The sequence below is a fragment of the Rhineura floridana genome, chromosome 4, assembly GCF_030035675.1.
Source record: "Rhineura floridana isolate rRhiFlo1 chromosome 4, rRhiFlo1.hap2, whole genome shotgun sequence".
In the NCBI taxonomy this organism is placed as follows: domain Eukaryota; kingdom Metazoa; phylum Chordata; class Lepidosauria; order Squamata; family Rhineuridae; genus Rhineura; species Rhineura floridana.
In genome coordinates, this window is record NC_084483.1 from 110,819,859 (window position 1) to 110,835,534 (window position 15,676).

At 41.8% G+C, this 15,676-nt stretch overlaps 1 protein-coding gene across 2 annotated transcripts in view; it reads right to left on the reverse strand.

Annotated features, from left to right (window-relative positions):
• Positions 1-15,676, reverse strand: part of FUCA2 (alpha-L-fucosidase 2) — a 35,691-nt gene that overhangs the window by 3,053 nt on the left and 16,962 nt on the right. For both annotated transcript variants that reach the window (XM_061624031.1, XM_061624030.1), the window contains exons 2-6: positions 12,997-13,184; positions 12,128-12,467; positions 4,040-4,250; positions 1,708-1,898; positions 91-199 (exon numbers count right to left, since the gene is read on the reverse strand). In XM_061624031.1, coding sequence (XP_061480015.1) covers positions 91-199; positions 1,708-1,898; positions 4,040-4,250; positions 12,128-12,467; positions 12,997-13,184 — 1,039 coding nt within the window. The remainder of the gene's footprint in view (positions 1-90; positions 200-1,707; positions 1,899-4,039; positions 4,251-12,127; positions 12,468-12,996; positions 13,185-15,676) is intronic.

Sequence of the window (15,676 nt, forward strand, 5' to 3'; positions counted from 1 at the left end):
TGATTTTGCTTGACTGCAAAGGGTTTCTAGTCCTATAATTCTTCAATAGGGATCATACAAAAGTCATAAAAATGGGCAAATATTCCTTACCTCTGTCTTTCCAGTAAAGCCTTTTGGTTCCCCAAGCACTAGAGTTCCCGAAGATGGCCAGTTAAGGAAAATGGCATACAGAATGTCGTCTTTTGGTTTGAATGTATACCTGGTGACAGTGAAATGGAGATTCATTTTTGTGAAGATGTATGCAAAATTAACTTCAAAATATAATTTGGGACCCCACCAGCAAAACTGTTTAGTAACCATTAAAAATACTGCACTCACCAGAAGCATATTATTATTTTAAATCATCTCTTTTTCTGGAGGAGAAGGACCAGTAGTTCAGAAATACCAGTCTCATGCAGAGAGCAAAACTAGACATGTTAGTCATAATGACTGACTCTGTATGCTTTTTACTAAATAACAGCTATGTGGGAAGTGGATGACCCGGATCAAGACTGCAGCATTTGGGGGTGGATTTACCCCTTCCCATCCCAGGATCCTGATGTAGGTTGCACCCAATCATAGCCACTATTTGCATTGGGGTGGGGGAGCTCCCATTGGCACCAGTAGAAGCTTTCCTTCTGGGACAAACTGCAGCAACTTGGAGGGTTGTTGATCTGGATTAGGGGCAAAATGCCCAAATACCGCAATCCTGATCCAGTTTTCTCCATTTCACCATGGCTCCTATTTAGAAAAGAAAAATGAAGCATGCATCAACCAACCATGTGACATCTAGTTTGGGAAGGAACTCAAGTTAAATAAAAAAGCTGGAATGATCTAGTTTAAAAGATCAGTGAAATGAGGAACTCAAAATGATACCATCAGGTGGTCTTCCAGGTGGAGGGTTGCCTCTAATATTGTGACTTGAGAGGACATTCATTTGGAAAGAGGTATTCCTATTGCTCCCCCAGACACTAATTTTTGTCTAAAACAAGAAAAATAGCTATAATATAATTTTCAGGTCTATTTGTCTATTTCTCCTTATACTTTGATGTCTGAAAAAACAAAGTAGCAACTGTAGAGTGCAATCGTATGCATGTTGATTCAGAAGTAACACTATTCAACAGGGCTTACTTCCTAATAACAGTTAAGACTGCAATGCCTTAACTAGGTGTGGCAGCACCTACCCTGTAGAATTCCCTCCCCTTAAATATTAGACAGGCGCCATCTCTGTTATCTTTTCGGCGCCTATTGAAGACCTTCCTCTTTCAACAAGCCTTTTAAGTTGAGACCTTATCCCAGTCTACGTCTGTGTTGGAATTGCTTTTTAATATGTTTTTATACCTTTTTTTAAAAAGGTTTTTAACCTTTTTTTAAAAAAAGTTTTGAAAGCTTTTTTAAAAAAGTGTTTTTAAAGATGTTTTGATATATTTTAAAGTCTGTTTTTATGATGTTTTAAAGTGTTTTGAGTGCTCTTGTTTGCTGCCCTAGGCTCCTGTTGGGAGGAAGGGTGGGATATAAATCAAATCAAATAAATAAATAAATAAATCCTGTACCTACTTACCTGGGAGTAAGCCCCACTGAACACAGTGAAACTTACTTCTGAGTTAACATAGATAGGATCACACTGTTAGTGATGTTAACTCTCTGCCACTAAATATCACTGAACATCAACAGAAGCAAAATTTTCCTTGGTCTAACACTTTCTGCATTTTTGCTTCATGGACTTACCATACTCCTGGTGTGGCACTGTCATTCTGGGCTCTCCAAGGTTTAGTGCTGAAAATGGCTTCCCCATTGATTGCCAGCCAAGAGCCTATTTGGTTCAAGCGCTCTTCAAAAATAACTGGAATGCGGCCATCATGGGTGGGCCCAATGTTCATCAAGAGATTTCCCCCGCATGACACTGTTTCTACAAGTTGCTGAAATTATTTAGGAGGGAGGGGGGAGAAAATAAAAGCCACTGCAATGTGATTGCGAACACAGTTGCCCAAAGTTTGAGACATTCTCAAGATGGCATATTTACATAAGTTGTTAGGCCTAAATTCAAGTTTCTGTTACAACATTGCTGGTAGGTTCAAACAAGGTCTTGCTCACAGATAGGGAATCTGTGGCCATCCAGAGGATGTTGGACTCCAACCTGCATCAGTCCCAGCTACATGGCCAATGGTCAGGGATGATGGGAGTTGGAGTCAAACGACCTCTGGAGGGACACAAATTCCCCAGCCCTAGTCTAGCTGTTCAACTGGAAGTGCTCCTTTTGTGAATCACCAACTTTTTAGCAGCAGGCTCTTTAGTACTTTTTTGTGGCAGCCAGCCCTTTAAATTGAGAAGCAAACATCGCCTCTTGCACTATGGCACCAAGACCAGCTTTATTACCTTTCATCCCAAGCCAAATCCTCTTCATTTCAGTGTTTCCCTTTGAATTTTGTTTGCTCATTTAATTTGAAGGGTGTGGCTGAGATCCATAAGAATGTGTATGCAGTAGATTTAAGAATTTCTTTCATGGGAGGTAACTACAAACACTACACACACACAATTTAAAATTCATTGAGTCCATTAAGCATTTCGACAAAATTAAAAGCTCTCACATACAGCATGCCACCTCTCCTGTGCTGAAGGTGATGCACAACAGTAGATCATAAAACATAAGAGCCTGCTGGATCAGTCCAATGGCCCATCCAGTCAAGCAACCTTTTCTTACAATGGCCAGCTTTTGGGAAGCATGACCTCGGCACAAGAACATTTGAGATATATACGCATGAATGAAAGCTAGTATTCAAGTAAATTATCACAGAAGTAGCAATTAACATTACTCAAATTTTGTCCCATTCACCTCAGGTAGACTTTTCTAAAAAGGTTGGTCCTGCAGCCCCTTCTAAAGGACATGATTCGCTGCCAAATTTGTCAGGGAAGCTGTTCCATTATCCCAAGATGGGAAGTGGAACTTTCTCTGTAGACAAGATGCCTGACCTCACTCTGAGCAGGGTTCTAGTAGCGGAACTTTGGCAAAGAAGCATGTATAGACTAGCAGGCTGTATCTGAGATATGCAAGGCCCAGGCCATGAAGGACTTTTTTCAGGTAAACTCAGAACTTTTAATAGACTTGGAAGCAAATTGGTAACTAGTGCAGTCACACAAAATGGGTTGACTATGTCCTTGCCTTTCTGCATATCCCAGGAAACAGGTCACAGCATTCTGTACAAGCTAACTCTTCTGAAGTTTTGTGGCAATGAGTTGCTGGGGGGAGGGACAGAGATGTACAAGACCTACATTCCCCATTGAAAATGTTTGATTTTAAGGAGAGAGAAAAGAAACAAGAATGGTGCAGATAAAAATGAGAAAACAATGAAAATGGAGAAAGAGCTAAGAGGGGATGTGATGAAAGGGTTGAAGCTAGAGCTTGGAAAAGTTACTTTTTTGAACTACAACTCCTATCAGCCCAAGCCAGCATGGCCACTGGATTGGGCTGGTGCGAGCTGTAGTTCTAAAAAGTAACTTTTCCAAGCTCTGGTGAAGCTTAGTGGCAGAGCATCTACATTGTATGCAGAAGATCCCAGCTTCAATCCCCAGCATCTCCAGGTAGGGCTGGGAAAGACCCCTGCCTGAAACCCTGGAGCACCAGTGCCAGTTAGTGTAGATAATACTGAGCTAGATGGACCAATTGTCTGACTGTATAAGGCAGCTTCCTCTGTTCCTATGCCTAGCTTTCCTCCCATTGTGAATAGCAGGCAAGGGGAGGTGGGATTCCAGTCCAGGAGAGATAAAGGATTAAAGCCTCCTCTCCCCTGGCTTCCCCTCTACCAATGTATCATTTGGGTTTTGTTTTGTTTTTGTTTTTTTAAAAAATCAGCTACAAAATAGCAAGCTATATGACAAATATCACGTGTAGTTTGCCCCCAGGGTGTGTAAGAAAAAGAGATGCATTTTTCCTTGCATCAAGTATCTTGACTGCCTTGAAGTAATATAATCCTTTAAGTTGTTTTTTTTAAATATCTGGCTATTTTCTGGAGGGAAAATCCAAGGACTGACAGCCCCAGTTGCTCTCTGTGTCTTACTTTACCTTTACAAGCTCTTCAATTGTCAGGTAATCGCTCAACTGCGCATTCCTCCGGTATCCCCATGACTGTTTATCGACTGTCATGCAGTTTTCCCACTTATGGTGCAAAAGGTGTCCTGGGTTATATCGATCAGCACATGTGTAATAGCCTCCATGTTTACAAACACAGCCAGCTCCCCAGCGATCATTTGTTACAACTATGTCCCGAACAGGGCTGGGGAAAAAAATATTATTTATATGTAGTGCCTGCAATCTAGAATCCCAGGCCTGCAAGGATCCTCCATTACCAGCTATGAAAAATAAAAATAGGTGAGCACAGAAATCTCTCTCCCTTCCTATAGCTGCTTAGAAGACTGTCCTGCTGCATACATAGCACAATTTGGCTATAAGCACTATCCAACAGAGTGAAATATACTTGAGTGCATTGATATCAATGGATTTAATGTTCAAATATTAGGAGAAATGCTTCCAAAAATCTCCCTATCTGAATTTATCATTGGAATTCTGGGTCCTGAATTGTACGGTCTTCTTTCTAGGTCAGCACTGGTGTATTCTGAAATCACCTTTCTTCTAGATCTGATTTTCAGATTTTGCACAAAAGAAATGGATGCCACCATTCTTTCCTTCACTCTAATTCTTTTCCCCCTTTGCTGAAAGGTGTTTTTTTTTAAAGCAGAAGCAAAAGTATTTTAAAAATACTGTCCATGGCTCTGTGTATGGTTTATTTTAACAGGACGCACAGTAGATCCAATGTATGCAGTTTGCTATTCTCAAATTCTTTCTGATGGGTAGGATCTTTCTAACAACCTGTGGGCTGGAACATTAGGAAAAATTTGAATTATTTTAACCTAGGTGATTATACACTTCTGGACATAGAAAAACAACCACTACATCTGGATGCAATACAGCACAACAACCACATTGTTTCTGCTATAGCATGCTGCACTTATGGAAACTCTACATATACGTACTCCCATAAGCTCCTTTGCAATATCAAGAGAGAAAACAAATTATCTACCTTGGAAAAGCTAGTTTGTTAAAGACATCAATCCGCTTCAAGCGTCCAAGATTTTTGCACTAGTTTTGAAAGAACTGCAATCCTCTTTTTGAATATTTGACACTTGAACTTCATTTTGACTCCCAACAGATGTAACTGATACTTTTAAATCCCTCAGCCTTGGCTTCAAAACATACTTGTGCTGAAATCGCCACCTGGAGGAGGACCAGGAGCATGACATCGAGGTGCTCTATGCTATCATCCCTTCAAGGCAGTAACACTTTGTTATTTTACATTTTGCCTGGCATCTGGCAACATCCCAGAGGGTACTCAAAGGCAAACATTATTCTCGTGAAAGGTTAATGGTGAGCAAGAATGAAGTAGCATGAGTCACTCCAGTCAGCCACATTGCAAGTGTATGTATGTGTGCATGTGTGCGTGCGTGTGTGTACACCAATAGTTGTTAATTCTGAAAAAGGAATTAAGTGGATAGGGGGAAGTACTAAGCTCAGATCTGGGATATTTAGCATTCCTCGTTGTCCTCCAAGCAACAGAACAACAACACAGACCTCTGCTTCCCAAATATTCCTTGGAAGGTTAAGGTAGTGCATTTTATTTACTTTATTCATGCCAATACCACCTGACCTTTGATGCAGAGATTTCACATAAGCCACATCCAGAATTAGGGTGGTTGTTTTTAAAAAAATGCAAAGTTGCCAGCGTGCACTTATTTAGGCATGCTCACCATGCTGGGTAAAATAAAAATGAAGGGGACATCGTGGCATTAACAGCATATTGAGCATGCGCCTATTTGCTGAACAGTTTTTGCATTTGCACAATGTCATGCACTGAAGATGATTTTCCACTATGTTAGGGTACTGAACCGGGGCAGAGTTTAAAAAAATTATTATATAATGTCAGAAAATGATGACAAACCAAAGTGAAGACACGTGTCAATTCTGACATTTCAGGGAGATCCTTGATGGGGGGAAAAAGGTAATGAGCACAGCAGAACAGATGATTTAATCAACTGAAAGTTATTTAATTGGCAGAAAGTCCTATTATGTGGACTCTCTGAACTACTTAGACTTGCTTGGAATGCTTAGAAAATATTAGGCAATAGACCCCCACCCCCACTATTTAAGAACCTACCTATAGCCAACAGATATTTCTATCGAACTCTAAAAGCAGGGAAACTGGGCAGCTATAGCAGGAGACCTGACCTCCTCTCTGAGATATTGGACTGCCCTACAAATTTGCAAACACAATTTGGGGTTGTCTTTCACAGTCCAATCCACATCCTGTGTAACTTAGAAGAATTTCATAACATGTGCCTCTGAGCTTATGTCGAGTGATGGCAACACCTGCAATCAGCCCAAATAACAGAAACAAGACATATGCTGTCCTGTTTTAGCAGGGAGGAACCAACAATATTAAGACAGGTAATGCAGTTCAGTTATTCACCTTAAATATGTTTGCAATTTTAGTGAAGTTCCCTATTGCAAATTATTTTATTTTCTTCTGTTTTTGTGAATATGTGAAGTACAGCAACACTTTGCATGGTTTACACTAAAAACTCCAAAAACAATTGTGGAATAATGGCACTGGCTATTCTGCAGAATAGTTTCTAGTGGACATGATAAGTGTCTCAATTTGCATAAGATAAAACAGTGGGAGGTGAAAATATTCTAGCAAATTTCTAGGTGTGCTCTATGTTTTTAATTGACCATGCCCACTCTTCCTTAAGTGGAGTGGTTTAAGCATAGCAGGCTAAAAATATGCATCTTGGGCTGGCCAACTTTGTTTTCTCCAGCAGCTACATTCATTGCTTAAAATAGCGACATACTTTAATTGTTTTTACATCAGAGCTTATTATTATTTATTTATTTATTAGATTTTTATACCGCCCCATAGCCGAAGCTCTCTGGGCGGTTCACAACATGTAAACATCCAATACAATTAAAACATTATTAAACAACTAAAAATGCAGAAAAATTATACCAAAAAAACCAAAACATAATTAAACACATAGACGAGCACAAAACTCAATACTAAAATATTAACTGTTAAAAAAGTATTAAACTGGTTAAGATGTAAAGATGTTAAATATTAAATAATTATATATTAAATTCTCCTAGGGAATAACATCATCAGTTTCAGATGCAACTGTTAATGCACCTAAAATAGAAATAGAACATAACCTCCAGTTTGAAACACAAAAGGCTGTCTTCACCATCATATGACATTGGCCAATAAAAATGCTTTGAAAATAAAATAAATACATTTGACACAAATTTCTAGGATGAATAATGAGTAAAATATAATTTTCCACGTTAGATTCTCTGTAGAAACAGCAGTAAACACAGGAAAGAAGCAAATTAAGAAGAACACCAACAAACATACAAAAATGTAATTTTCCATCTTTGGAGATACAGTCCTGATTGCAGGTGTTGCCACCACTCACCATATGCTCAGAGGAACATGTTATCAAATTTCTTCAAGCTACAAGTGGATTGAATTGTGAAAGATCAATCCAAATTTTGTTTGCGTTTTTACAAATTTGTAGGGCAGTACAGTATCTCAGAGAGGAGGGCAGGTCTCCTGCTCCCCTGGTGCATTCACTATAGCTGCTCAATTTCCCTGCTTTTTAAAGTTTGCTAAAAAAAATCTATTGGCTATAGGTAGGTTCTTAAACCGCAGGGGTTTTTTTTCGCCTATTAGTGAATTTCTCTGCTTTTTAATCCAGGAGGTAAGAAATGGGATCCTGTGCAAGTTTGCTGAGAATGGACTGATTTGCATGCTTATTGAGTTCAGTGGGATTTACTGCCCTGCAATCATGCTTAGGATAGGTGAAACTGACCAGGGAGGAAGATAGAGAGAGGGAGGGCAGGAGCAGGGAGGGGTGAAGGAAGTGATGAAGGAAGGGGGAGGGGAGGAGGGGAGCAGAGAGGAGGGGAGCAGGCGAGAGGTGGAGGACAGGTTTGACCATTTGCATGCTTATTGAGTTCAATGGGATTTACTCCCCTGCAATGATGCTCACAATAGGTGAAACTGACCATGGGGGGAGGGAGGGCTGCAATGGTGAGGGGAGGAGGAAGAGGTAGGAAGAGGAGAACAGGGAGAGGAGAAGGGGAAGAAGGGTAAGGATAGGGAGAAAGGGGAAGGAGGAGGAGTGTAGGGAGGTGAGGAGATTGGGTGGGTGGGCATTGGGCAGAGGGAAAGCCCCTTTACTTGATGCCTCATCCACATCTACTGTAGTGAGATGCCCAGTGCAACGTCTGCTGCAACTTCTTGGCAATGGTTTCAGTTGATGCAGCCTGATGACGCGGACAAGGTGCTTGCGATGATGTGGCCAGCAACATGTCCTCTCGACCCTTGTCCTTCTTGGTTTATTAAAGCTTGTCGAGGGGGTCTGACCGAGTGGATCCAGGGTGTGGTCAACACATCATTGCGGGAGGGAGTGGTTCCAGCCGCCTTGAACAAGACAGTGATCCGACCACTCCTGAAAAAGCCCACCCTGGACCCATTGGTTTGTGACAACTACTGACCAGTTGCAAATACCCGCTTTTTAGGGACAGTGATAGAGAGGGTTGTGGCGCAGCAATTGCAAGTACTCTTGGATGAAACAGTTTATCTTGACCCATTCCAATCTGGGTTAAGGCCTGGTTATGGGAATGAATCAGCCTTGGTCGCCCTGATGGATGACCTTTATCAGGAGAAGGACAGGGGGAGTGCAACCCTGCTATCTGGATCTCTCAAGGGCTTTTGATACCATTGATCATGGTATCCTTCTGGGCCGGCTTGGTGAGATGGCCATTGAAGGCACTGTTTTAGAGTCGTTTTCAGAGAATAGCATTGGGTGATTGTCTTTTGGGCCCCTGTCAGTTATGTTGTGGGGTGCCACAGGGTACCATCTTGTCCCCCATGCTCTTTAACATCTATATGCAGTGCTTGGGAGCGGTCATCAGGAGATTTGGGGCAATGTGTCAGCAGTACGCTGATGATACCCAGCTCTATTTCTCCGTAACATCTGAATCCGGAAAGGTTGCGCAAGACCCAGACCGTTGCCTGGACTTGGTGGTGGGCTGGATGAAGGCCTATAAACTGACTATGCATCCTAGCAAGATGAAGATGCTGTGGGTTGGTGGTTCCTGGGTTCGGATAATTGGTCAGTTGCCTGCTTTGGATGGGGTCATACTCCCTCTGAAAGAGCAGGTCTGTAGTCTGGGGGTGCTCCTGGATCCATCTTTATCTCTACAGGCCCAGGTGACCTCCGTGGCTAGGAGTGCCTTTTACCAGCTTTGGCTGGTAAGACAGCTGAGGCCATTTCTGGACCAGGATAGCCTGACCACTGTTGTCCATGCACTGGTAACCTCCAGGCTGGATTACTGTAATGCGCTCTATGTGGGGCTGCCCTTGACGTTGGTCCGGAAGCTGCAGCTGGTGCAAAATGCAGCAGCGATACTGATCAATGGGACAGGGTATCACCAACATGTCACCCTGCTACTGAAAGAATTGCACTGGCTATCTATTAGCTACCCGGCTAAGTTTAAGGTTCTGATTTTGGTGTACAAAGGCCTATACAGCTTGGGATCAGGATACCTGAAAGACCGTCTTATCCCTTATATACCCAGTTGATCATGGTGCTCTGCAGGTGAGGGCCTCCTGCAGATACCATCTTATCAGGAAGTCCCTTCTGCACAACATAGGAAATGGACCTTTAATGTAGTGGTACCTAACCTTTGTAATTCCCTCCCCTTAAATACTAGACAGGCGCCATCTCTGTTATCTGTTTGGCACCTACCGAAGACCGTCTTCTTTCAACAAACCTTTTAAGTAGAGACCTTATCCCATTCTGCATCTGTGTTGGAATTGCTTTTTAATATTAAATCTTCTTTTTTTAAAAAATACATGTTTTTAAAGCTTTTAAAATGTTTTTAAAGATGCTTTATTTTAATATGTTTTTAATGGTTGTTTTGTTTAAATATATTTTAAAGTCTGTTTTTATGATGTGTTAAAGTGATTTTAGTGCTTTTGTTTGCTGCCCTGGGATCCTACTGGGAGAGAGGGCAGAATCTAAATCTAAATCTAAATAATAATAATAATAATAAATACTTTATTATTGTTGTTATTATTACTATTATTTCCATTTATAGATCGCTTACTATCTAAAAGATCTCAAAGTGGTTTATAATAGAATACACAAGGTACAATAAAATAACATATCAAATTAATTTACAAAACAAAAAACATAAACAATATCCATATACATAAACATATATATAAACACAGTATGAAAGTCAGAATTCACCAAGGGAAGCCTGTAAGCCGCCATCCCCACTCTGTGAAAGTGTAAGAAAACTGAAATTATGTTGACCATGGAGGCAGGTAAAAGGTTATTGCTCCCCTGGTGCGGTTTGCCACCATTTCTCTTGCCTCTCCTTCCTCCTGGGGGGGGGGCAGAGGGAGCATAAAATAAATACTTTACTTTCCAAAAGGAAAACATTGTGAACAGTATTATTATTTGGGGGGGTTCCCCCACTTTTTTGATTCTATAGCAGACACAGGCACTCTCCCACCCAAATTTAAACCCAAGCTGACGCTGATTAGCTAAGCCAAACAGCAGTCAAACTAGTTTTTAAAACACTGACAGTTGGTCCTTACTGAGCATGCCTGTCATAGACTCCAATGTTAATTTTCTTAAATTAATTAAAATTATTTTTAACTTTTAAACTGGAAAGGATAAAGGTCAGAATATGGGGTAAGGTCAGTAACAGGATTACAGATGCTCTGTGAACCTGGCTAATTCTTTATTAATTTCAATAATTTAGGAGACCTGTGACAGAAAAAGTCCAACAGGTGCCTGGATCTTTTTACTCCTGTTTTCCAAGTTTAAACTCTGGACTCTCTCTGTGTGTTTTGTGTATTGCCATGAAAACTTAAGAGGGTTGTTAAGCAAGTGTTTCTGAGTTCAGGACTATAAATTTTGTATTATTTTGTTTTGAAGTGAGCAGATGGAAAGCAGCAGAATGGCATGTGGGGTATTTTCAATTTAACATGGTGGAATGTAAAAAATCCATGCAGGCTATAGTATACAGCTACTCTTGTGGCTGCATAATTTAACAATCGTATGTAGGCAACTTAGGGCCTTATCTAGCCTTTCCTCTGCATGTGCCACTGGACACACACAGCCCTTCCACAATCATAGCTCTTCAATCATGGCAGAGGGAGGGGCTTCAGATAGCATATGAAGAATCACTGTTAGAAGACTCCTGGTTGCAGAATACGTATGGCAAGAAGGATGAGGCAGATTGGGTTGCACTATTCAGGTGCATTTAAACCAGTCCTTGCCACAAGTCTCCACAAGTTATTGGAGATGCTGCGGGCTGTTGTCCAACAATTTCTGGGGACCCAAGGTTGAGGAAGGCTAGTTTACTTCAGCCTTTGCCAGCCTGGCGTCCTCTAGATGCTTTGGACTACATTTCCCATAACTGCTGACCACGGACCAGCATGGCTGGATTTAGTCCAAGACATCTGGAGGGCATCACATTGGGCGAAGGTGGTTTAGGCAAATGTTTCCAGCAGCTTTGGGCCAAATCTCATAATGGCTTCAAGCATTTGAAAGGAAGAAGCCAGGGCACTGTGTTATAAATGTCCCTAACCTACTACTAAAAAACCCTATAGTTCTGCATCTAGTCCAGGAATCCTGAGCTGTGGAGCCGCAGGTCAGAAATAACAAGCTCATCTAAAGAGTCAGCAAGGAGCAAATAACTTTTATACAGGGTCTCCCACCAAAAGCCTGCAATGTTTGGATGGCCACAAGGAAGTAGTATGAAATACAACATTCTCTCATTCAGTGTCTTCTTTTAGATTAGTAAATTAGAATATGTATCATGAAATGGTTAGTTAAATCCTATGCATATCTACTCAGAAGTAAGTTTAGTGAGACTTCCTTGCAGGAAATTATGTATAAGTATTTCAGCCTAAAGCAATGAGTTGCAGAAAAAGTTATGAAAAGCAGTGGTTAGGAAACAAGGTTCTTTCAAACATTAAGGTTAAATGCATGATTTCAAGGGGAGAGGGAATGAACGCACCTGTGATTATAAAGCCAAGCTAGGAAGCCAGTGCTGTTCCAATAAGTATCTGGGGCTTTGCCATCTCCATCTGACCACAGAATCTCTGGATGGTACTTGTTCACAATCTCATACAGCTCTGGGAGTGACTTGGCACTTGGGAATTGTTTTTTTATGAATATACTGGAGGCATCATCAAGGAAAAGAGGATTGAACCATTCAAACAGCGAGTGATATAATCCAAAGTGTAAGCCAGTCCTATTTCTAATAGATGATGCTAATTCAGCCACAATGTCCCGTTTTGGTCCAACATCAACAGCATTCCAAGCCCAAGAATATTTAGATCCCCACAGTGTAAAACCTAGAAAATAAATGTTAGGATGAATAACAATGATGGTGGTGGTGATGCATTTTAAAAATATTGTGTTCCTTTATTTTGCATTCCTGTTTAAACTAGAGTAACCACGAAGATAAATTAGCTTTTTCAGAGTGCACCCAAATATTGTTTCCTAAAGTGAGAAAAAGTAATATGACAGAGGAACCTGTGTGATGCATTTGACAGAACACTAGTCTTGCAGTGTTGAGATCTCCAGGCCATGACACTCTCTGGACATTGGACCAGTCACCCTCTCAGCCTAAACTACCTTACGGGGTTGATAAAAGGATAAAATGGGATTAGCCCTTCTATACCATCCTCCCTGGACAAAGTGTGGGATATAAGTGTCACTATCACCATACTGTAAGTCATCTACTTCCTTGTATAGTTTGGAACAACAGAATAAAACATTTATATTCTAAGCAGCTGAATGAGAAAACCCCACCCAAACTTTTCTTCTGCTACTGCAAATAAACCAAATTACTCAGCTGCAAAATAAATACATCCAGCTTACCTTCATGGTGCTTTGCAGTCAAGACAACATATTTAGCACCTGAAGCTTTCAACACGTCCGCCCACCGGTTGGCATCAAAAAACTCTGCTGTAAACAGGGGGGCAAAATCCTCATAACTGAATCCAGGAGGATAGTTTGTTTTCATAAATTGTACATAAGGGTCTCTCTTTTCTTTTTGCCAATACCACCTACAAAGGAGAGAAAAGAACATAGTATCTACACACAAAGGCAGAAGTATTCAGAAGCTCCCAAATAATAGACTCAGACATGCTCTGGAGTAAATTCTTGCAGCTGTCCTGAACATGTGGCATATAAGGAACATAGGAAGATACCTTATACCAAGTCAGACCATTGTTCCACCTAGCTAAGTACTGTCTAAACTGACTGGCAGTGGCTGTCTGGGATTTCAGACTGGGGTGTTTCCCAGCTCTATCTACAGGTGGCAGAAATTGAACCCAAGATCTTCTGCATTCAAAGCAGAAGCTTCACCACTGAGCTATGGTTCTTCCCCATGTGAAGCAGGTTGTATAATCTACACATCATGGGTTTAGCATATACAAGTGCAGAAACCAGTATCTGAAGCAGAACTTGCCACATACAGAGAGCTTCAGGATGCTCTCTCTTTTTAACACAAATTAGGTTTCTAGGCCTCCTCATAGTCACCAATAAATTTTGGAAACACCAGTGTATATACTGGAGATTCAAGAACAGTACTGAATTTGGGCAGGGATTTGGAATGGGGGAAGGTTTTGGTACCTTGCAAAGCTCTCCAGCCTCTTTTCCCCTAAACATCTGCCCCTCCCTTCATACACCATTTGTCCTCAGTATTATCCCCCCTCCCATTTAACTTTCAATTGCTCCAATCCTTTAAAAAAATCAAAATACTTTGTAAATAGAAATGCAAAGGAAATTTATGCAAATATAGATATGCATCTATGCCCTCAAATATCTGCAATTTACTCCAACAAAAAAGTCCTTCACTTCTGTGCTCTCTGGAGGGCCAATGTAGCTTATTCTTCTCGGAGGGAATACTGCAGACAATCCAAAAGAAATAAAACACAAATATAAAAAAGAAAATTGATGCAACCAATCATTATACCTGAGTCACCTCACTGTTTAGAAGAAGGGTTACCAATATTTTTAGGCCTGTGGACACATTTGGATTTTTGTGAGTGCTGTGTTTGTCGCCTGTTCTTGTCACTTCTGTCCCCGTCCCCCCAAACACAGGAAGAGAAAGTATGCATGCTTCACTTTGCCAAAGGACCTGGGTAAAAGTCTGAGCCTTGAAAAGCAGAAAGAGAAGGAATGTTGCACCCCAGGCGCAAGAGGAGTTAGCTCAGGGAGAGGAGTCAGATGAGGACGAGGTCCCTGGGAGCGTTGAAGGAAGGGGGAGTGCAGTCGGCCTGCAGACGCCTTCGGCCAGCCCCCCCATCGAGACAGTTCCAGGCCCACCAGAGAACTCCTTGCCTGAGCCATTGGGAAGCGACCCCTCATGTGTGCCACCCATGTCCCCACAGGAATCCCCGCCTGGCACTTCAAAAGTTTCTCCGCCAACCAGCTTCCCACTCCCTGAAGCCAGGCCATCACCTAGTGAAGCCCCACTGTCAGATGTGCCATCGGGAGGCTCACCCCCCCTCACGCCGTGCAAGACGGCGCAAGAAAAGGAACCTTGAGAGGGTGGAACTTCGGAGGAGCCATCGGTTACGGGCAAAGACCTTCCCTACTTAAGCAGGTGCCCACCCAGGCTCTAGTGCTGAGTCAACTCTCCCCACATGCTGCAGAGACTGTTTAGGTAATTTAGCTAGGGAAAGTAGTGAGCTAGAGTAGACAGGTTTATGAAGCACACTGCTTTGGCTGTAAGCATCACCCTAATAAAGCGAGAATTAAACCAAGCCTTGCCTCCATCTCGTGCCTTGGGCTCTGGGCAGGACAAGAAAGAGGAAGGGTGAAAGTGCCACTCTTCCAACTTCCTCCTTTAACTCTATTTACTTTTCAAGTGAGAAAAAGGTAACCACCCTTCCCACCTCATGACCAAGAGGTAATGGGTGGGTGTGTGGGGGCCTCAGAGGTTTTGTGGGAAACAGGGGAAGACCTTGAGGGCAACCCTTGGTTTAGAAAGTCTGCCACATGTGAGTAAATATATTTGGCAGAGCAATCAAATGGTCCCGTTATGCCAACAGACAGTTCATGCTGGACTATCAGCTTAGTTCACTTGGTTGTCAGGATCCTATGCTCTATGGTGGCTGTGTGTGAGGAGCAAGTGGAGTTTGCAGGCAATGGGTTTGGCCTTTCCACTAACTTCAGTGGGAGTGTTTTAACTTGCACCATATCTTTTACTGGCATAGGAACCACAGATGAAGTCTAAAGGAATCCTCTCCCTTCTTCCATAGGCTCCTGACACTACCCATTTCTCCCTTACCACATTGCTGGTATAAAATTGAACTTAGGCTTGCACTATAAAAGCATTACAAGTTCTGAGTTCAGATATCAGGTCGGCAAACTGACATCTCACAAATTCGTGGCTCCAAACACTTCCCAGATTCCAGGGGCATTTACTGCTTTCTTCTTAATTGGCGTTGTTGGTCAAACTCAGCTTCTGAAACTGAGTTTCACCCACTACCAGTTAAGATTGCACACAAATTATATTAGGGATCATCTCGTGCATAACATAGTAATGCTT